This window comes from Lagenorhynchus albirostris, chromosome 11, assembly GCF_949774975.1.
Source record: "Lagenorhynchus albirostris chromosome 11, mLagAlb1.1, whole genome shotgun sequence".
Classification (NCBI taxonomy): domain Eukaryota; kingdom Metazoa; phylum Chordata; class Mammalia; order Artiodactyla; family Delphinidae; genus Lagenorhynchus; species Lagenorhynchus albirostris.
The window spans coordinates 71,283,663-71,308,232 of record NC_083105.1 but is presented as its reverse complement, the minus strand read 5'-3'; the positions used below and the strand labels follow the sequence as shown (position 1 = coordinate 71,308,232).

At 35.0% G+C, this 24,570-nt stretch overlaps 1 protein-coding gene across 1 annotated transcript in view; it reads left to right on the top strand.

Annotated features, from left to right (window-relative positions):
• Window positions 1–24,570, top strand: part of CNTN1 (contactin 1) — a 229,815-nt gene that overhangs the window by 51,362 nt on the left and 153,883 nt on the right. Inside the window, exons 2-3 of the mRNA XM_060166540.1 lie at window positions 15,395–15,530; window positions 16,920–16,952. Of these exons, the coding sequence (XP_060022523.1) occupies window positions 15,470–15,530; window positions 16,920–16,952 (94 nt within the window). The 5' untranslated portion in view covers window positions 15,395–15,469. The remainder of the gene's footprint in view (window positions 1–15,394; window positions 15,531–16,919; window positions 16,953–24,570) is intronic.

Sequence of the window (24,570 nt, the reverse complement as noted above, 5' to 3'; positions counted from 1 at the left end):
GGTTTGACCCCTGGTCCGGGAAGATCCCACATGCCACGGAGCAACTAAGCCCGTGCACCACAACTACTGAGCCTGTGCTCTAGAGCCCATGAGCCACAACTACTGAGCCCATGTGCTATGACTACTGAAGCCCGTGTGCCTAGAGCTCGTGCTCCACAACAAGAGAAGCCACCACAATGAGAAGCCCATGCACTGCAATGAAGAGTAGCCCTCGCTCGCTGCAACTAGAGAAAGCCTGTGCACAGCAACGAAAACCCAACGTAGCCAAAAAGAAAGAAATAGCAGATTTTGACAAAGAAACCATTTCTCCAAACTACTTTTTTTTCTCAATCTCTTAAATTGTCTTCAAATGTTTAATAATCAAATGTCCCTATATTCATTTGGAAGTGGCCTTGCATTTGGAAGACAAGCAAGCACATAATAAGGTATCAGTGAGTCAAACAGCTGCTCCAAGACTTTAGACAAGGGATAGGACCTCACAGAAGGATATTGTCAGAGGACAGTTTTTCTTACAAAGATGATCTTGATCTAGGTCTTGATAATAGGAGAGGTTTTTGTTTTCTCATCCATAAACTGAGGTTAATAGTAGTAGCTACATTATTGGTTCATGAAAGATTACTTGAGTTAATGCTTAAGCTTCTAGAACAAAGCCTGGCTTACAAAATCAGAGGTAATAGAGTGTAGATATCTTAACTACTAAGCTAAAACTTATAATTGAGTTTTTTTATTTCTGTAACATAGTATAATGTGTACCACATACAATAGATACTCAATAGATATTTGTTGAAGTGATGGTGTATCACTGATAAATTTTGAAGCAGAGAGTACAAGTAAGCTAAATTTTCTAAAGATAAATTTAATTTTACATTATTCACTAGGTTTCAGATATTTGGATACATGTTCATTAAAATAACAAGCGCATAGGCAAGAGTTCCTCTTGGTAGCAGGGATCAAAGGCAGATCCATTGAGATTGCACTGATTGTTGTGCTTAACTAGACTCAAAGCTTTTGAAGTTTGAAAACTTGCCTCTACTTCTATTTGCATCTGGGGCTTGTATAGGGACTTTCCCATATTAGGTACCCAGTCAGTATTTGTGACTGATAAGACTTGGGTTTGATACAAAGAAAGCATTACTTACATTAAGAGAGAATAAAATTATTTTCAGAAGTTATAGATCCCTCTTTTATATTTCAGTTTTTTAATAATCTACATCTTTGTTCTGTAATTTCAAATAAATGGAGGGATATCCACTCTTGCCTTACTGGTAATTTAATTAATCTTTGATACAAATTTGAATAAAAAGGGTACAGCCCTAGACCTTGTTGTCACTATAAATCTGAAACCTTGATTCTGTGAGGACATAAGGATTCAGGAGCTAGGGAGTTTCACCAATATCTGCTCTGGTAATGGAATGCTGAAAAGGAGCCTGAAGAACAGTGTTCTTCAACCAAAGCACTTAGGATTAAACATTATGATGACATTTTCTTTCAGAACAATTCAGCAATGGAAACTTACTCACTGCCTGTGGAAGAAACCAAAAGTTCAACACACGACATTTAAGGTCCTATAATTTGACGATATTTTCTCCCCACTTATCTTTCTTAAATGCTCCCATGAGCGTAGGCTGTGGCCATATTAAATACCTGAGTTCTCTGAATTTGACATATACTTTCCTACTTTATGCTTTTACTATTGCTACGTCCTCCTGCTTGCTTGGCTCTGTGAGCCAAATGTACACCAGTGATTTACTTTTAGAAATAGCTCAATAAATTTATTCAACAGATGTTAAATTGAGCATCTGCAATGCGTAAGACATCACATCAGGTAATATGGGGCATTGAAAAATACAATCTTCTATTGAGGTATTTATAACCTAGAAATTCCCTCACTAAATATACATCTTTGATTTAACAATACTTATGCTGCTGCTGCAAAATGTCTCAATTTGGTAGCTACTTCACAAATATGTATGGAATTAATGAATGAATAATTAAAAATTACCATACAGCTACCTTTATATGATTATTTTATACTCTTCAAAAGAAAATGAAACAAACTTCTCGGTCTTTGAACAGCAGTCAATAAAAAACAACGTCTATTAAATTGCACAAATATTCAAAGACATCTTACATGTGTTTCAAAAATAAATACTTATTGAATTGTTTGAATTGAAGCATGTTAAAAATGATTCTCTTATGCTGTTTCTAGAAATAAGGGCCTAAATTATCTGGGTAGAAATCAGTCATGAGTTTAAGCACTGAAACAACGACAAGAGTCAGTGACTCTTCCCTGTTATTTAAAATAAAATGTCAATGGTTACATCTTGTTCTTTCCGAAGGTCTGTGCCTTCGTGTGGTATCTCTCTTAACCTGAACAGCCGCTAATAGGAGTTGCAAGATCATCAGCCTCATTCTGCAATCATGGACGGGTTACTTGTCATAAAACAGTATGAAATTCTATGTACCTTTAGATTGGTGAGGTAGAACAAAGGTCTGCTCTTTTATATGCAGGACATACAGAAAGATCTGTGCAGTGAGGAGGAGTCACTCACATCATGGGCCTTTGCAGTTGCTTTAGGGAGAAGGACTTAGAGTGGAGCCTCAATAGCAGAGTGGTAGCAGCAATGAAGCCTTGTTATTAGATATGGCCATTTCCACAGAGGAATAAAGCCATACAAAGGGGAGATTAGGGTCCAGGAAGTCTTTAAAACTCCCAGTGTAAATTGAGTGAGTGGTTTCAACCTGCCACCTTTTCTTCACAGGTCTTGTCCTTTTGTGCATGTGTGGGAAAGCAAAAGTTCTATCTTGCTGGCATGGGAATTTTTTCTGCTGTCAAAGTCTTATTAAATCCTACTTTGGATTTTTAGATATGATTCACAGGGAAGGTATCACAGAGCACGTTTCTTTGTAGTAGTCCAGCTATCTCAGATCAGTTTGAACTTCAGTTAGGCAACAAGAGAGGTTAATAGAACGTTCAGTCATGTCATTATAGTCCAACAAGAGAGTCTTATTTAAAAGTAGGAAAACTTCCAGGTATTTGTCAAAGCAATATATCAAAATGCCTTGTTCATTATGATAAATCAGAAGTAAAGTAAATCAGATGTAGACAGAGAGGATATTCAATTCTCACCCAGACCAAATGCCACAAGGTACAATGCAGACATAATTTTAAGAGGTAGGTTATTAAGTGTTGCATATCTTGATTTGGAGAGTGCACTGGCTAAAGATGTGGCCTAATGAATTCAGAACACATTTGCATGTTCTTTGCGAGTAGTGGAATATTCCAACCTTCACTTAACACATTAACTGCAATAGTTCTTGAACTTTAGTATGCCTACAAATTACCTAGGAAGCTTGATTAAAATGCAGACACCTGGACTATTCCCTTAGAGACTCTAATTATTCTTGGGAGTTGTCAGAAATCTGCTTTATTAACAAGCACACCAAATACTGTTAATGTAGGTGGCCCCTAGACCATATTTTGGGAAACACTGACAGTGTTTTGAAAGATATGTTAATCATTGAGTGTACAAAATATCATTTCTTATGATTTAGAGCAAGAACAGATTCTAAGTATCTTTAAAAAAAAAATTAAACAGTAGAAAATAAAGGATTTAAATCTGCCTGGAATAGAATTCAAACCCGGCTCTGTTACCAGCTGTGTGTCTTTGGGCAATCACCATGATCCTCAGAACTCATTCTATTTGGCAAGGTCTAATGAGGTAATATGTAGATTGGGAACTTGTAAAGTTTTTAGCACATTTACATGTTATTGCTCCTTAATTTTTCCCATGTGTCTGAAGTTACCTTTAGTTTTCTCATTCATCCACCTGGCTCTGTTCAGTTCCTTCCAACATGAACCATAATGTAAATCATTGACAACAGAGGAATTATTAGTTCCACTCCCCACTGTCCTTCTCTAAGTCCTACTAAAACTCACCAGCTATGTTTTACTTTTCATTTAATATTTATCTGATATTTTGCACAGCAATTCTTTGCCACAGCTAGCACTAGATTCTGAGGATTCAAAGTAGAATAAATTATGGAGTTGAATAATAAACTGATTCTTTTTTTATTTAGTATCATTGATTTAAAATATATTAGTTTCACATGTACAGCATAGTGATTCAATATTTTTATAGATTACACTCCATTTAAAGTTATTATAAAGTATTGGCTATATTCCCTGTGCTGTACAATACTCTTGTATCTTATTTTATGCATAGCAGTGTGTACCTCTTATCCCCTACCCCATCTGTCTTCTCAATGGTAACCACTGGTTTATCCTCTATATTTGTGAGTCTATTTCTGTATGGTTATATTCACTTGTTTATCTTTTAGATTCTACACGTAAATGATAACATATAGTATTTATTTTTCTCTGACTTATTTCATTAAGCATAATACCCTCCAGGTCCATTAGTGTTTTTTCAAATGACAAAGTTTCATTTTTTTAATTGCTGAGTACTATATATTATATAATATATATATTATATTATATATAATTATATTATATTATACATGTATATTATATGTATATAATATCATATCATTTGCAAATATTTTCTCCCATTTTATAGGAAATCTTTTCTTTTGTTGAACGTTTCCTTTGCAGTGAAAAAGCTTTTAAGTTTAATTAGGCCCAATTTGTTTATTTTTGCTTTTATTTCTTTTGCCTTGAGAGACTTATCCAAGAAAACACTGCTACAATTTATGTCAAAGAGTATTTCACCTCTGATCTTCTAGAAATTTTATGCTTTCAGGTCCTACTTTAGGTCTTTAAACCATTTTGAATTTATTTCTGCATATAGTGTGAGGGAATGTTCTAATTTCATTGTTTTAAATGTGACTGTTCCATTTTCCCAGCACCACTTGTTGAAGAGACAGTCTTTTCTCCATTGTTTATTCTTGCCTCCTTTGTAGTAGATTAATTGAACATAAATATGTGGCCTTATGTCTGGGCTGTCTATTCTGTTCCATTAATCTATGTGTCTGTTTTTGTCCCAATAACACACAGTTTTGATTATTGCAGCATTGCCATATAGTTTGAATACAGGGAATGTGAAACCTCCAGCTTTATTCTTTTTTTATTAATCAAGATTGCTTTCACAGTCTTTTGTGATTCCATATCAATTTTAGGATTATTTGTTCTACATCTGTGAAAAATGTCCTGGGTATTTAGATAGGATTGCATTAAATCTGTTGATTGCTTTGGGTAGTGTGGACATTTTAACAATGTTAATTCTTCCAAACCATAAACATGGGATATATTTCCATTTCTTTGTATCATCTTCAATTTCCTTCAACAATGTTTTATAGTTTTCAGAGTATAGGTCTTTCACCTCCTTGGTTAAGTTTATTCCAAGGTATTTTATTCTTTCTGGTGTGATTTTAAACAAGACTGTTTTCCTGCTTTCTCTTTCTGAAAGTTCATTTTTGGTGTATAGAAAAGCAACAGATTTTTGTATGTTAATTTTGTATCCTTCAATTTTACTGAATTCATTTATTAGTTCTAATAGTTTTTTGGTGGAGACTTTAGGGTTTTCTATATAAGGTATCAGGTCATCTGCTAATAGTGACAGTATTACTCTTCCCTTCCAATTTGGATGCCTTTTATTTTTCTTGTATGATTGCTCTGGATAGGACTTCCAAAACTATGTTAAATAGAAATAGTGAAAGTGAAAATCCCTGTCTTCTTCCTGATTTTAGAGGAAAACCTTTAGTTTTTCACCATTGAGTATGATGTTAGCTGTGGCTTTGTCATAAATGGCCTTTATTATGTTGAGATATGTTCCCTCTATACCAACTTTGATGAAAGCTTTCATCACAAATGGATGTTGAATTTTGTCAAATGCTTTTTCAGAGTTATCAAGAGGATCATGTGATTTTTATCCATTGTTTTGTTAATATGGTATGTCATATTGATTGTTTTGTGGATATTGAACCATCCTTACATCCCTGGAATTAATTCCACTCAATCATGATGTATGATCTTTTTTATATGTTGTTGAATTTGATTTGCTAATATTTTGTTGAGGATTTTTGCATCTATATTCATCAGAGATATTGGCCTATAATTTTCCTTTTTTTTGTAGTGCCTGTGTCTGGTTTTGGTATCAAAATAATTGTGGCTTCATAGAGTGAATTTGGGGTGTTCCCTACTCTTCAATTGTTTGGAATAATTTGAGAAGGATAGATATTAAGTCTTCATTGTACATTTTGTAGAATTCCTCTATGAAGCCAATTAGTCCTGGACTTTTGTTTGCTGGGAGATTTTTGTATACTGATTCAATTTCACTATTGTGATTGATCTGTTCAGATTATCTATTTCTTCCTGATTCAGTCTTGGAAGATTGTATGTTTCTAGGAATTTATCCTTTTTTTCTAGGATGTCCATTTTTTGCCACAGTATTCCTTATTATTTTTGGTATCTCTGTGATAACAGTTGTAATATTTCATCTTGCATTTCTTATTCTGCTTATTTGTGTCCTCTTTCTTTTTTTTCATAATAAGCCTGGCTAAAGGTTTATCTATTTTATTGTCTTTTCAAAAACTAGCTCTTAGTTTCTTTGATCGTTTCTATTTTTTTTTTTGGTCTAAATTTTATTTATCTCCTTTCTGATGTTTATTATTTCCTTCCTTCTACCAACTTTGGGCTCTGATTGTTCTTCTTCTAATTCCTTTAGATGATAGGTTAGGTTGTTTAATGGAGATTTTTCTTGTTTCTTGAGGTAGGCCTGTATTGCTACAAATTTCCCTCTTAGAACTGCTTTTGCTGCATGCCATACATTTTGGAAAGTTGTGTTTTCATTTTTATTTGACTCAAGGTATTTTCTGATTTCTTCTTTGATTTATTCATTGAACCATTAGATTTTTAGTAACATGTTGTTTAGGCTTCACACGTTTGTGTTTTTCACATTTTTCTTCCTGTAATTGATTTCTAGTTTCATACCATTGTGGTTGGAAAAGATGCTTGATATAATTCCTATCCTCCTAAATTTCTTGAGACTTGTGTTGTGATCTAGAATGTGATCTATCCTGGAAAGCGCTTCATCTGCAGTTGAAAAAAATGTGTATTCTGCTGGTTTTGGATGGAATGTCCTATAGATATCTATTAATTCCAACTGGTCTGATATGTCTTTTAAAACAACTGTTTCCTTATTGCTTTTCTGTCTGGATAATATGTCCTTTGATGTAAGTGAGGTATTAGAGTACCCTATTATTTTTGTATTATTGTCATTTCTCCCTTTATCTATTAATATTTGATTCATATATTTAAGTGCTCCTGTATTAGGTACATACATGTTAACAAATGTTATATTCTGTTCTTGTATGATCCCTTTATCATTATATAATGCCCTTCTTTGTATTTTGTGTTTTGTAACTTTGGTTTAAAGTCTACTTTGTTTGATATGAGTACTGCTATCCCAACCTTTTTCATTTCCATTTTCATAGAATATCTTTTTCCATACCCTTACTTTCAGTCCGTGTGTGTCTTTAGCTCTGAAGTAAATCATTTGTAGGCAGCATTTTTTGTTGTTGTTGTTGTTTTTTGACAGAGACATCAATAATTTTTTGGAGAGAGGGATCTTACAAATCTAAAACAAAGGGTTCTGGAGCAACACCTCACAGTGTACAGCAGGCAGGACATTGTTTTGTTTTTTTATCCAATCAACTACCCTATGAGTTTTGAGTGGAGTGTTTAGTTTGTTGACATTCAGTGTGATTATCGCTGAGTATGTACTTATTGCCTTTGCTTATTTGGTTTCAGTTTGTCCTGTAGTTATTCTCTGTTCTTTTTTTAGGCTCTTCCTCTGTGGTTTGATGACTATCTTTAATGTTATGATTTTGTTCCTTTCTCTCTGGTTTTTGTTTATCTATTGCATGTTTTTGATTTGTGGTTACCATGGAGTTCACATATGTTGACCTGTAGCTATATCTACTTGTTTTAAATTGGTAGTCATTTAAGTTCAAACACATTCTGAAAGAGGTACAGTTTTTACTCTCCTCCCCCATGCTTTATGTTTTTGATGTTATATTTTACATTATCATGTCTATCCCTTAAGTGTTTATTGTGGTTATATTGATTTTACATTTACTGTCTTTTAATCTTCATACTAATTTATTTAAATTGTTGAGCCACAGCCTTTATTATATATTTGCCTTTACTAGTGCTATTTTCCCTTTCCTATAAATTCTTCTTGTAACCTTTTCTTTTCCAACTAAAGGTGACCCTTTATCACTTCTTGTTAGATCAGTTTAGGGTTGATGAACTCTTTTAGTTTTTGCTTGTCTGAGAAGTTATCTTTCTCACCTTTCATTCTGAATGATAACCTTACTGGTTAGAGACTCCTAAGTTTTAGGTTTTTCATTTCAGCACTTTATATATATCATGACACTCCCTTCTGGCTTGCAAAATTTCTGCAGAAAAAATCAGCTGAAGCTTTATGGGAATTCACTTGTAAGTGACTCTTTGTTTTTCTCTTGCTGCCTTTAAAATTCTCTCTTTATCTTTAACTTTTGCCATTTTAACTATGCCATTTTAACTTTTGCCATTTTAACTATGAGTCTTTTTGGGTTCATCTTGTTTGGGACTCTCTGTGATTCCTGCACCTAGAAATTTGTTTCTTTCTTCAGCTTCAGGAAATTTTCAGCCATAATTTTATCAAATACATTTTCTACCCCTTTCTCTCTTCTCCTCCTGGGATCCATATAACACAGATGTTAGTGCACTTGATGTTGTCCCCAAGGTCCTTTAAGCTATCCTCATTTTTTTTAAGTTTGTTTTTCTTTTGCTCTTCTGATTACGTGATTTCCATTATTCTATTTTTCAGATCACTTATGCATTCTTCTGTATCACTTATTCTGCTGTTAGTTCCTTCTAGCATATTTTTCAGTTCCATTATATTTTTCTGATCTAATTGGTTTTTATATTTTCTAGTTCTTATTAAAATTCTCACTGTGTTCATCTATTCTTTCCCCAAGTTCAGTTAGCATTCTTATTACTACTTGTTTGAACTCTGTGTCTGGTAAATTATTTATTTCTATTTCATTAGGGTTTTTTTCTTTTTTTGTTCTTTCATTTGAAACAGTCTTCTCATTTTGTTTAACTTTCTTTGTCTCTACAATATTAGGTGTAACAGTTACCTACCCCAGTCTTGAAGGGTTATTCTAGTGTGGGAGCATTCCTATGCAGTCTGCATGTATCCAGTGGCTTTGGTGGGAGAGATGGATCTGAAGTGAGCATGGGTCATGTTTTCCCTTGGAGTGTGCTGGCAAATACCACCTTGGAGGGAGGTAGGGCTGAAGATGGAGTGGCTAGGACCAGAGTCAGGTTTAAGCCAGGGCTTCTCCTGTGCTCAGTGGCAATCAGCCCCCTATCAAGGGCAGGGTTGGTGCCCAAGGTGCTGGAAGAGAAGCCCTAAAGTTTGTATCTGAGCTGGTTTCATTCTAATTGTGTAAAGTCTCCTTGGCAATGGCAGCTTTCACCCTAATGGAGAGCAGCACCAGTGCAAGAGAGGCTAGATCCAGTGCCTGCTATGGGCTGAGGTGCGTGCTGGGATGATCACAGGAAACTGGTCAGAATTTCAGGCAATTTTCAATCTACAGCCTCTGCACCACTCCTGGGAGTAAGAAAACATCTGCATGCACTCTTCACAAGAAAAATCTTGGTTTCTCATAGCCCTCTGGTAAGTCTCACAGGTTTTCAAACCAGCTAAGGGGACTCATCTCACCAGGGTCTGACTCCATGGCTGGGGTGCCTCATATGTGATTTGATCCCCGGGGAGGATCCTCAAGCCTGTGATATCCTCATTCCTCTTCTGTGTCCCCTGCTAGGGGCCTGGACCCTGACCGAATCATTTCTTTTCCCTTCCTACCTGATTTCCCTTCCTACCTGAGGTGGATCTTTCTTTAAAGTTTTGGTTGTGGAAGAGCCTTTCTTGCCAGTCTCCAGGTTGTTTTCAGCAAGAGCTGTTCCATGTGTAGATGTATTTTGATGTGTTCATGGTGGAAGGTCAGCCCAGCATCCTCCTGCCCTGTCATCTTGATATCCCTCATAAACGGATTCTTATTAGTACACTGATGAGAAAGAGGTTGAGTGGAATCCCACATGTATATGTTTGAGTTTTAAATCTTGCTTGACAAAGCAGCCCCTCCCTTATTCATTGACTGAATCAATGATTTTGGGAATTGCAAATGAAGAAATCATATTGCATTATTTGCTTATTATTACTATATCTATTTTCCATTACCTTCTCAATTTTGTAATTTCAAGCAAAATAATTATGTAGTATTGGTACCATGTCAGTTCCATTGGGGAAATAGTTTAGAATCAGCAGGAACTTTCTGCATTTTCTTGAATTTCAAGAGATATCTAACCACACATACACATACTCCTGAAATGTGGGACAAAAATTCTGTTGGACTGTCAGTTTATTTATCATGTAAAAATGATGGTTTACTGAAACTATCCGAACATAATGCATGACTACATCAGTTATAATCTTGCATGACATCATGGGCTGGCAAGAAATATGTGCTATAAATATCACAAGCAGGGTTCCATTATTTTTAAGTCCTTCTGCAGGCATTACATCATTTTAGAAATAAACAAGTAATTAATTTAATCATAAGTCCAATTATCTAAAAATATGAGCATTCAGTTTTCTGTAAAATGCAAGGTGTGCTGTCAGCATGCAATAAATACCCATATCTTCAGAAAGCCTTTAGATATTTTTTCCCTCAGCAGCCTCCAAGTCATTAATTTCACAGTCTGATAATTTTATATTTATTGAAATGTATTTATTATATTGCTTTTCTTTTTACATATACTTCACACATAATCAAGTGGCAGGCTGCTTCAGCAGCTAAGGCAGTTGCAATCTGAAAACCATCACATTCTACCTGTTAGTTGAGCAGTGTATGACTCTATTCTGGAAAAGAAGGATAATGTTTATAATCATTTTCAGAAAATGTGGTGTCTTTCTTGGCTGTGTACTGTTATTCCTTGGCTTAAAACAGCATGCTCTTTAAATTTTTTTACATCTGTAAGCTGCTAAAACACTGTTAAAAACTATTAGACTGAGACAATAATAATTTGATAATAGAGTTTAAAGAAGTCAGTATGAGGCTGGAGAAGACCATATAAAGTACGCAATTATATAGGTAGAGGGAGTTGTGTCTCCTATGTTTAAATTGTTTTTAATAATCTGAAAATTAACTGGAGCTGTAAAATATTGATATACAAATGCTTAATGTGTAGTATATACAGTATCTCCTTTCTAAAGGATAATAAATTTTAAATATATAATATTCCTTTTTTAAAAGATTCCCATTTTTAAATTCATAACTGATTTTGGGACTTCCCTGGTGGTCCAGTGGTTAAGACTCCGTGCTTCCACTGCAGGGGACATGGGTTCAATCCCTGGTCAGGGAACTAAGATATCTTGTATGCTGTGTGGCACAGCCAAAAAAAAAAACAAACTAATTTTATTTCTGGAAAATTTTAGTTAATTTCACTTTAATGTTTTGACTTCTGTTATATACAGATGTCAAAGGGCTTTTACTTACACACATGTATCCATATGCATAAATAATTTACTCCTCACAACAATCTTCTGAAGAATGGACTTGGATTTCCATTCTACATACTGGGTGACTGACACCTCAGGAAGATGAAGTGATGTGTTCAGCAAAGGCAGAATTTCAGATTGAGTCGAGGATAAAATGTCCCCTGGTTTTGTAGAGTAAGAGCTATTGATGTCTTTTCACCTAGAATCATCTGTGCTCAGCACCAACAAGCTTCTTCTATTTTCTGGAAACTGAACTTTATAGCAAATATTCTTTAGAACCAGAGCAGAGTGATGAGTATCATAAGTAAAATTTTAGGTTAAATATTTTTTAACATGGCCTTTCATGAGCTGTGTTGAGGATAAATCAGAATACGTTCCTGATATCCCCCCAAATCTTTTTTCTTTCTGAAAGAGATGCGACAATTTGCCAATACATATTAGTATTTTCTCAGTATTTCTAAAATTTTGTTCTCTCTCAATGTAAATGCTTGAATAAGCATCAGTTCAATGAAATATTAGATTTATTGATATTGATGGAACAAACTTTGATTATACAGCAGCACTAAATACTTTGTGAATAATTGTTAGTGGCTAAATGTTTGTTAATGTACTGTTGAAGCTTTTTTGAATAAAAAATGCATACATAGATATGGACCAAATTTCTCAAAGGAGAACCATAGCATCATCTAAAGTAAAGAGGTCAGAGAAAGAAAAGCATGGAAAGACAGAAGGGAGAATGAAGGAAGGGAATAGAGATTGTCACCCTGTGTTGCCTTATTATATTTTTTTTTGTTGTAGTTGTTTAAATACATGAGTAAGAAGAGATTTAGTAAACGATGTTGGAGAAAAGAAGTTAAGTTCTTTGGAAATTACTATAGTTGCAATACATGTTAGAAAAACACCAGTCACTGGACACCTATAGAGTTGTGATGGGTTTTGGGGGGAAGCATCTGCACGGCCTGGTGTAAGGCCTAGGCTGAGAGCAGCAGAAACCAGGGAGCTAGACAGCACAGTATGGCCTGGGGACAGGAATGCATACCCGGGTTCCAGGAGCTGGTCATTCTGTTCTTCTGGTTATTGAGAAGGAAAATGTTCACTCCTTTAACTGGCACATCTTCGTCCGACTTGTTTTCTTCCTATGCCACTTCACTTGCTGCAACGCTTTCAGGCCCATGGGGGCTGGGATCTGTCTGTGGATTACTGAGTGGCAGGTCCTCAAGGGACAGTTAAGAAGAGCCATTTCTTCCACACTAGCAAGCATGGGCACAGCCTTGCTGCCTCTCTCCTCTACTGCACTGCTGAGAAGATAGGATCAGGAGTTACAGTGATGGGATAACTGGGGACACAAGAAAACAAATCAGCAGCAGAAAACAAATGGGTGCACAACATGCGAGAGATGCTTTTATACTGAAACAACAAGAAACCCATTAAATAAAATAAAATACGTTCTGCCAGAATGAGGACTCACTATCCTATTGAAATAGGCAATATTTTGGAGTGAAGGAAAAGATAGTGTGGCTCAAAATAATGAAAAATGTTTCCTTCTGACTAGAGTGAGCATATTGAAATCAGAAGACAGAGACTTCCAACACTCAATAAAGTGCATAATAAAAATGTTTTAAAATATTGCTGCTTAGAATATTCCTCTTCTAGAGTGTATTTATATGCAGCAATAATCCCTATCAAAGACCAGAGCCCCATTAAGAGATACTCCTTATTACCTATTGTCAGCATCCTATCCTTATTCTAAGGAACTAAAGTTTAATTTTGTTTGTGGCAAGTGTTTTGGAATACAGTTATGGAATGGTCCAGTCATTTCTTCATTTATTCAATAAATATATATCAAATGGCTTCTATGTGCCAGGCATTAGAGGCATAACAATAAACAATGACATGTTGTTTTCTCCTGCAGCCTGATGGACCTAAGATCTCGTAGAACAATAGTTAATATTTATCGAATACTTTCACAGTAAACATTTCACATTGCACAATCTTATGCAATGCTTGTAATAGTCCTATGAAATAGACATTTTTTTCATACTTTGTGCATGAGGAAAACTAGAGTCAGAGCTTGAGTGATTTGCCCAAAGTTACAAGCTAAATAATGGTTGAGCCAAACTTCAGACAAGGTCTGGCTGACTTCCCCAGATCTCTTTTTACTATGCCTTATCTCACTTTCCCATATACTGTGGGTGTTGTCTAAGAAGGAAATGTAAAATAATATCCTTGACCTAGAAACTCCTTCTGTACCTTATTTACAATTTCCTGAAATCACTTGCTCTGTGTAGACACAGCTAACCTTCCTTTAGACCTTCCCTCTTTCTTTCCCAGATTCCCTGTAGACTCAATGAGGTAAACAGACCAAAATCTCACTCACACAATTCATCAAAATTAATAATCTGAAGGATACTCTCACTGTAATTGTCCTTCATTTTTTTTTTTTTTTTTTTTTTTTGCGGTACGCGGGCCTCTCACTGTTGTGGCCTCTCCCGTTGCGGAGCACAGGCTCCTGACGCGCAGGCTCAGTGTCCATGGCTCACAGGCCTAGCCGCTCCGCGGCATGTGGGATCTTCCCGGACTGGGGCACGAACCCGTGTCCCCTGCATCGGCAGGCGGACTCTCAACCACTGCACCACCAGGGAAGCCCTGCAATGCTTTTAATTAAAATTAGCAACATGCTTTCAAGTTTAATAGCATGTAGATCCAAAAAAGTTTCACTGCACTGACTTGTGTACACATAAGTGTTCCTATTGATCTGTGAAATTCTTAAGGGTAAGCAGACTATGTCTTTCTTACAGATTCCTTTATCTGTATGCTTGGTCGCAGATGGATTTACAAAGAAGATGATGAAGCTTAAGTCATGGGACCCCTCACTTACATGGGGCTATTTCAACGTTCTGAAACCTCACCAGTATAATCACGTGGTCATAAGTTTTTGCAGAATTTATAAAAGCAAAATATTTTATTTAGACTGCTGCATAGTTTCATAGCTTAGTTTATATTAGTAATTTTATCTTTTTATCTTTAAAGATGGTTCTCCAAATTTTAAAGATTTGGCCACACAAAACCTAGATTCTTCCTTATAAGGAGTAATTATTTACTTTCTGTTAAATGAATAAAAGAAAGAAATGAAGAAGGGGAAAGGGAATGAATATATTATTAATCAATACATTTTAATGTCTAAAAATTAGCATTTCTGGCAAAATTTTTCCATAAGCCACCAACAGGCAATGCTAACGTATAACTCTTGTACAGTGTCTATGCATTTACAAAGCCCTTATACAAATATATCTTTTATTAAATCTTTCTACCAGCCCTTCAAGTAAATTTAATCTTCAATTTAAATAATTGACATTGAAATGTTCACAACTGTGCTATTTGTAAAAAAACATATTACTATGCTCAATTATTAAAAAGTTAAAAACTAAAACATATGAATTGAGTGACATGCTCATGTTTCTTACCATGTCAATACTGGGAGGCAGCTGAAGCCCTGATGCAGAATCTACTCTTTTCATTACAACATGGGGTTTACAAATGTACATAAAAAAACTAAAACATTCTACAAATAAGAAATATAAAATAGGGGCTTCCCTGGTGGCACAGTGGTTGAGAGTCCGCCTGCCGATGCAGGGGACACGGGTTCGTGCCGAGGTCTGCGTACTGCAAAAAAAAAAAAAAAAAGAAATATAAAATAAAATAGAATTGGTAATATTGTTGACCCCAAATGATGAACATTTTCCCTTCCTTTTCTTCCCTTTTCCTTCTCTTCTTTCTCTTTTCTTTTCTTCTCTTCTCTTCTCTCTCATCTTTTTATGCAGGTGTTTAATATTCTCCAACTGCCATAAAGTTAAAGCTTTTTTTGAAAATTGAACCTAACCTCTACTGAACACAAGATGAAAATGTGGTTGCTGGTCAATCACCTTGTGATTGTATCTTTTACAACCTGTCTATCAGGTAAGAAATATCCTTTGTATAATCTCCAAAAATTATGCCAATGTAAACAATATGCTGTTCACTTCATTGAATCTGGTGTATAAAGTTAGAATTAATATTTTCTTTTGACACGTGGGTCAGACAAGTAAATTCATATATATTAAGGTTGGCCCTTGTTTTCTTTTCTTTTTTTTTTTTAGTTTCAATTAAAATTCACAAGATTTAGTTAATCAGTCTTATATAGTGATGTGCTGGTAAATGTTTAAAATCTGGATCTCTGGGAGGAAAAGAAAAATCCCTGCTGTGTAGCATTTGCCAATTCCTATAGAGTAAGTCATCCTACTATTCTCAATGTCGACAATGAAATCATTTAATGTGGTGGCAGAAAAGATATGTAACAGCTCACCATTGTACAGTATGTTCACTATATAATTATAATAGACTTAACCTCATTAGCATACATAAAAGTAAAATACAGTAAAATAATTAGAAAATAATGGATTTTAAGCTTTTGTTACCTTTGTTCTTTTTTATTTATAAGTTAATATAATTTAATTTTTATTATTGGCTGGTCAATCTTATGAAAAACAATTCAGAAATAATCTACAATGTATTCAGGGACTTAATAACAAAGCAGTTTTAAGAATGCTATAGTTTTAGGACAAACAAATACTATATTTCTATCTTTCAAAGACAAGTGTGAAAGATTCAGAAATATTTTCTACAAGGAGAGGTACGTTGTATTTTTATCTGAAGCAGCATGTTTTCTACAATCAGTTTTTTCTGATACCTTTGTCTCAATTACCTTAGGTCAGTGCTTGTTGAGTTGTTATTAAGTTCAAGACTTAGTTGGATATCATTTTATCATTTATCAGTCCCCCTTGATTGCTTTAATGATGAACTTGATAGGCATCTTATTGTATTTCTTATGTATTATTAAGGGAATAAAAAAGTTATTTTAATTTTGGGAGTAATTTTTATTATGATGACTTCAAAATCAAGAAAAATATAATAATTTTATCAGTACTTAAGAATTTTAATGACATTGATATAACCACATAATTATACACACACACATATATAATTATATGCTTATATATTATATAAGAAAGAAAAATTTTGTGGTAAGGTTATTATTGCTGTATTACCTTTATGAATAAAATAAAACAAAAATAATCTTATTAGTACTGAAAATCCATACTAATTCTGTTGACCTTAAATTTTAGTGCTACAACTATAAAATTGCAAAGACAAGAAATAAATATTTGCAAAGATATGGTGATACTTCAGCCTTAATAGTGAAAGGCCAGTAACCTTATTTCATTAACTAATATCTCAGTTATCTGAGTAATGTTTGAGACCACAACCTGAAGAGTTGGGGATTAATTTTTTTTCTTTTTTTCTTTTTAGAGTTTACATGGCACAGAAGGTATGGTCATGGAGGTAAGTTGATGAAAGGGTTAATTTTTAAATAGCTTTCCTCAAATAAATCATATTTCATCCTGCTTTAAGCTATTAATTCTTCAAACTTCAAGCAAGTGATTAATGTTAGAGCACTTGGAAATTTTGTAAGATGATTTATCTAGGGTCTTCAGGCAACTTGTTTGATTGCCAGAATGAATGAATGGATACACCATGAACAAATATCCAACTAGAAGATTGTAGCAGATGGAATATATTCAACACAACCTGTATTTTTTCCTGCATGCTTTGTAACAATCCTATGCTACTAAACTTTGAAGCAATATTTTCAATATTGTAAAAATCTAGCTTATTTTGAAAGCCTCCTGCTTTGCTGCACACATCTCTTTAACTAAAGTTAATGAACTTGGAACCTTAAGATTCAGTTTAATTAGAAACCAAAGACCTTGCAAAATTTATTGTTTATTTTTTATTGAATATAATTAGCAATCCTGCTAGTTTAGATTCTATTTCAACCACTGAACAGTTCTTGCCAGAAATATAGGCAATATAGTAGACTGCAAAAAAGAGAATCTAGAGTAAGGCCAGCCTGGATTTACATAGTCAACCTGGTATTCACTAGTTATGTGATCTTGTGCAAATTATTCAACTTCTATGAGACTCAAGTTTCCAACATGTAACAATCACAGGATTCTTGTGAGAACTAAAAAAATAATGTGACAGGGCTTCCCTGGTGGCGCAGTGGTTGGGAGTCCACCTGCCGATGCAGGGGACACGGGTTCGTGCCCCGGTCCGGGAAGATCCCACATGCCGTGGAGTGGCTAGGCCTGTGAGCCATGGCTGCTGAGCCTGTGCGTCCGGAGCCTGTGCTCCGCAACGGGAGAGGCCACAACTGTGAGAGGCCCGCGTACCGCAAAAAAATAAAAAATAATAATGTGACAATAGCTTCCAGCACAGTGACATACATAGTAAGTGCTCAGTAAACATGGTAAAACTGGTAACCAATAAAAGCCACAGCATAGTGGTAGGAGAATGAATAATTAGGAAGAATCACTGAGCAACCAATGCAACAACTTCCATGCCAAAGCAAGATATTCATGCCAGAGTGGGTCTGAATTTCCGTCTGTAGGGAATTAAGAAAAAGGACAGTCCTAGCATGAAGCACATCAAAGCTATTTCTGTTTCCTCCTTGTGAGTTAGGAATAACATTTAGGCTATATAAAGATCAGTGAGATATGTTTCTTGACTTCAAGAACCTTACATATAATAGGGAATAATAAAAGGAAGATTAACAGATTTATAAGAGAAATAAGCATTTTAAAACAATTACTTTGAGGAATAAATGAGTATTTAATGATGGAGCTAGTAGGTAAGGGAAACTCGAAGTATTTCAATTATTAGAAATGGAGCTAATTCTTAGAGGCAGTGGCACAAATAAAGTGCAGATGTGGGCAAATATGGGCTGTGTTAGATCACTAATTCAAAGAACTCTTGTTCTGCAGGATGTTAGTAGGACTTCATTGTCAAGTAAATTTGAGAAAGCCTAGTTCATAAAAGTTCAACAGTTTATTATTAAGTGTAATATATGTATTAGTTTCCTCGGACAGCTATAGCTATAATAACGTGCCACCAACTGGGTGGCTTAGAACAACAGAAATTTATTGTCTCACAGTTCTAAAAGTCCCAAACCAAGGAGATATCAGGGTCATGCTTCTGCTAAAACCTGTAGGGGAAAGCTCCTTCCTCGCCTCTTTCAGCTTCTGGTATCCCCATCATTCCTTGGCTTGTGGCAGCATACATAGGTAGACATAAGGTAGGTGTGGACAGATGCCTAGATAGTTATGCAAAACACAGTGTCTAGGGCTTCAGGGTTGGACCATAGGTCAAGGAACTGGTTGCCATCAAGAAATGTGATAGGCTCTTCTTAGGCAGGTAATGCCATGCTAAGGAAAATTTAGTCAACTTAACCATTCTGCTAACCAGATCCTAATCTTCCTTCTAATTATTGGATTTCTGCACATTCTCAAGGCCAACTCCTTATATTTTAGTTATGATAAATTACTCCAATGTTACCTATTACCCATGAGACTAAAGAATTAGGGCACCAGAGTATTCAAAGCCTAAGCCCTAAATGTCCTTGTTCTCTTATCAGTGGGGAACGATTGACAATGAAGACAAGAAGCATGCTTTGAGACAATTTAAATATTGTTTCATTTGGAGAGTTTATTGTATTTCAAGAGAGCCTACAATACTCCCTATCCCATAACCACTGTAGCATTGTAAATATTGTAAAAATTCTAATATTAGACTGCGTTAAAATTTTGTTTTCATTGCTTTTTTCTAATAGATTTTTTTTCCTGAGAATCTTATTACAGCATACTCATATAAAATTATGTTTGAAAACTATCAGATTGAGATGACATATTACAGAGTGAGAAATAGGATTTGATTCATAATGAATATAAAATGAATAAAAAATAACTCTCAAAAAAAAATAACTCTCAAGCACAGATGGTAATTATACTTTCAATTTCCAGAGATAAAATAGGATAGCAAGGTTACAGTGGACCATCTCTATATAGTGAGAGGTGAAGTAATGCCATTTAAGATCATACAACTAAGTGATTACACTAACCATGAAACTGAGAATGCTACTGAAAAAAGCAGCAGTTTTTGCCTGTTGCTCACATCTGTGAATTTGACAGCAAATATTCATACATGATTTCTTTTTTTCTGTTAATCTTCTTGATCAGATTTAAGAAATGAACTTACTTCTGCAATATATTACCACTATATGGTAGAAAATACACAAATTTGCATTGAGCAGATCAAAAAAAGAGTGAAGTGCTGTCTTCAATTAGCTTGAGAAGTCATCTATATAATTGTGTGCTCCTTTTTAGAAGAATATATCCAGTACAAAAAAGAGCATGTGTTTTAAAAATAATCTTATTTTTTTAACATATTATCCATGTGTTTCTTGTACCCTTTAAGCCCATAATACTTCCAAAGCATGATCATTTGTCATCTAATTATTTCCATGGCCCTAGAAGAAAAGCAATGGATGGCTTAATTCTTGTTAATGGAGATTATAATGCTTATATTAATGGATCCTTTACTGAACCTTGTGTTGTATTCCCCCTGAAAGTTCTTTTTCCTTGATCTGGGCTCCCTAGCTGAGCTAACAGAGCAATGAGCTCAGGTAGTATTCAAGGGGGTTATGAAGTTCACATTCAGAAGTTCACACTGAGCATGCCACAACAATTCAAAACCTTGTGTTGAGTGATTTATCTTCCCAGAGCCCAAATATGTTCTCAAAATAAAATGTATAGAGTAATTGGTAAACCACCTAATGGAATATTATGCATTATTTTAATCAGGCTCGAAAATTTTACAAAAGCTAGAAATGCACATTTATAATATATACTGAGTAGAAACACTAATGTGATGTGGTGTGTCATATTCTGCTTTTTGATCTAGAAAGTGGGCAAAGGGAAATATCTTAAATGTAATATTTTCTCAAGTGAAAAATAAATTAAATATTTTATCGGAAATTAGCTTCATATTTTTATCCCTTAAATGTTTTGTTGTCTCTTCCTATAAAGGGCAGATGGAAGTGGAGTACTAGAAAATATCTGCATATAATTTTGGAAAAGCACTTGTCATTGAGAAAAAATAGCATGGGGCACTGATAATATACAGTTTGGCCTATAAACTTCAACCCAGCTCATCCCAAAAGTGTTTTATTTTTACATCTATCCTTTGAGGGATTGCCTATCAATAGATATAGTCCCATCATTATTAACATGTGGCATTCCATTATTTTCAATGGAAATATTCATTGCTGGTATCTTTTCCAGAAAAACAAAAAAAAAACTAAGCATTATGATCATGATGAAGAAACTATAAACAATATTTTCAGTTTACTAAAAGATGACCGATTTTTATCTCAAAGGCATATACCTTAAAATCATAGAGTCAGAAAGTATGTTGGTAGATGCCAGGGGCCAGGAGGTGGGGGGGTGGAGAGGGCGAATGGGGAGTTGTTAGTGTTTAACAGGGACAAAGTTTCAGCTTAGGAAGGTGAAAAATTCAGGAGACAGATGATTGTGAGAGTTGCACAACAGTGTGAATGTACTTAGTGCCACTGAACTGTACAGTTAAATATGGTTAAAATAGTATGTTTTATACTATGTGACTTACCACAATAAAAAAATATTAAGAAATAAAATAAAGTAAAAATGAAAAAAGATACACTATCAAAAAATATGCATTTTATGAAAACATGCAAATCTACTAATCTCTACCTCCATATTGATGTATGTTTATGTGCAACTGTCTTTGTTGTATTTCAAAGCACTGTACAGTACTTTAAACAATCAAGGCAACTTGGAATGAACAAAACTCACTTTATTTCAAAGTGATAAAAGTAGTTATTTCAAGAAGGCTAATAAAATTATAAATTAAATTGAGAATTCAGAATTATTACAAACCCAATACTGGCACTACCAGACGGCACTCTAGAAGCAGGTGCTAGCAGGCCAGGATTAACTATTTCTACATTGGAAATACAATACTGTTGAAGAATCTTTAGGTAATGAAACCCTGCACCTATTGAGATGAGTTCAAATTTTGTGAAATAATGTGTAATCACCATTATTAAACGAAGTAGATACTTAATTAAGTTGACAGTCTTTTCAATTTGCTGCTTAATGCAAAATTTTCCGATGCAAGTTGGAGTCGACCTAAAGAAAAATCCCTAACCTTAAAGACCTGAAATTCTATTAAAAGTGTCTTTCATAGGGGACTTCCCTGGTGGCACAGTGGTTAAGAATCCACCTGCCAATGCAAGGGACAGAGGTTCGAGCCCTGGTCCTGGAGGATCCCACATGCCACGGGGCAACTAACATGTGCCACAACTACTGAGCCTGCGCTCTAGAGCCTGCTAGCCATAACTACTGAGCCCACGGTCCACAACTACTGAAGCCTGTGCACCTAGAGCCCGTGCTCCGCAACAAGAGAAACTACCGCAATGAGAAGCCTGCGCACCGCAACAAAGAATAGCCTCCACTCACTGCAGCTAGAGAAAGCCCACATGCAGCAACGAAGAACTAAGGCAGCCAAAAATGAATGAATGAATTAATTTTAAAAATAAATTTTTTAAAACAGTGTCTTTCACAGAGCATAACTTTTAAATTTTAATAAAGTCCAACTTATCAAATTTTTTTCTTTCATGGATCATGCTTTTGGCATTATATCTCAAAACTTCACCATATGCAAAGTCAGAATCAAGTCATTGACTGAATTAGGGACAACCAACACCTCAACAGATGACCAACAGCCTCACAGATGACCATCTAAAATTCTTATGCTGCCACTGATGTAACAAATGGAAACTCAAGATCTAATCCAGTGCAGATCAGGGGGTTTCTGCTTAAATTATATGCATAATTGCACCAAACATCCATTCCTCTTTAAATTTGATGATCTTTTCTATTAGTAATGATAGTAATACCATAATCATCAGGCTTGTATATAAATACAATGTACTTAGAAGATATTCATGAGCTTTAAACTCCCCTAAACACTTTATTTTTAGTATTCTAAATATTTAGTCTATTTAGGTATTTTTTTTAATTGTTCAAAAAATTTCATACTAAACTCATAATTCATCAGGGGGTAAAGTGAGAATAGAAGTCATCTTACCTTCCAGAAGAGAATCAAAATATGTTAATAAAATTGAACTCCTCTGCTTGTCTTTGTAAGCTTTTTTGTTTTTTTTTTGGGGGGGGCGGAGTTGGGAAGAAACAACAGACTCTCCAGGGCAGCAGTGTTACTAAATTGCTCCAGTCAGAAAAGCTGTGCAACTGGGAGAGATTCAAGGAAGAGCTTATGAGATTGTCCAAGTGGGAAGAAAAAATAGCATATGGTTTTTACCATAGATAAGCACAAGGTCGTTTCTTTCAGAGATTAGAATATCTAGACCCTACATCCAAACGAAGGTCTAGTTATCAGGGATTTGGGTTTCATTTCTCATTTTTCTCTGGTGTGCTATTATATCCTGAAAGGCCAGAAAACATTGGCCATCATCAGGAAAATTATAGAAGCAAAGCAGAAAACATTATATGCATTTCTAGTTTTTATAACCTCAGGGATATGGAACTAGACACAGCTCAGAGCAGGACTTCAAGAGCATTAGCAGAGGACTTCTGTGAACACCTTGCACTCATTGTCTTACTTATGGCTGCAGTAGGCCTGTGAAGTCCTTAGGGCATGTGCCCCTATTCCTTTCTTTTTTTTAAACTGTAGATACCATGTAGAACAAACTTATATAAAACAACGGCTAGAACACTGCACAGCTGGAGCTAAATCCCAGTTTCTCTGGTTCCTCCAATTCTGATCCAGCAATTTATCTGCGGTCTGAAATAGAATGGTGGTTTTGGAATGTAACTAAGGTCTATAAATTCTTGAATGGCAATTTCAGCAAATTCCAACTAAAAATGAGGCTTCTCCCTTTGAAATATTTCAGGTCAGTTTAGAAAAATTAATGCTTCATACTGGGAGAAACTAACTGAAGGTTTTTGTTAGTCATCTATGTACACAGAAATATGTATTGACATAATGCTTATGGCACCATAGCTACAAGAATGAATAAAATTTGGCCCCTGAAGTTTTTGGAATTAGTCTAAGAGATGATATATATAAGATATTTAAATTAAATTTTGAAAGCATTGGCAAATTCATGAGAATCAGTAGTTATTGATTACTGACTACATGGGTTGTCTCAATGTAATTCTCACAATAGTCCAATGAGATAGATTTTATTATTATCCACATTTTATAATGCATGATATTGAGTCTTGGAGACATTAAATAATTTTTCCAAAAGCACTGCTAAACAGTACTAAAGCAAGATTTAAAAGACGTAATTAAACTTCTTGTTAAGAGAAACTGGGAGAAAGCTTTTATCCTTAAGTTTGATGTTAGAACAACCAAAATTTCAGTGTAGCATTTGCCTTACACTCTCTCTTAAAAAGTAAATTGGAGGAGTGAACCATAGCTTTTGATCAAGCAGAGACATTACAATGATCCCATGTAAGACTATTCCTCATTTCTAGTAATATACATCAGTATTAATTCATTTGGGGTATATGGCTCTTAGCTGTGCTCTGTAAATGGTGCCACACTGATGACATGGGAGTGAATCTCTTCTCCTCATCCTGCTATGATGTGTCACACCTGCCCTTCAGAGAGGATACACAGTCAGGAACAACTGCTTCTCAACACTATTTTTGTGGTAGATTTTTTTTGTGTGTGTGGTAGATTTTGTGGCATTTTTGTGGTAGATTTTAAATGAGTTGGCCAGATCCCATATCATGTAATTAGTTTACTGATTGTTCTAGATGTTGCTAAGTACGAGTGCTGGTCACATGTTTAAAGACAAAAACAAAAATTAAACAAGAACTGACCCTCAAAAAGGACTCATTTCCCCAGAGCATCTAGAAATTCATTTGTTATGTTGTTCAAAAGTTGTTAAGTACCTAGTATGTTCCAGACCTGTCCCCAGGCATCTGCAATCTAGTGAAACAGAAAGTTGTATCAAGAATCACAGCAGGTGTGTTAAGTGTCATAAGCCTGATAG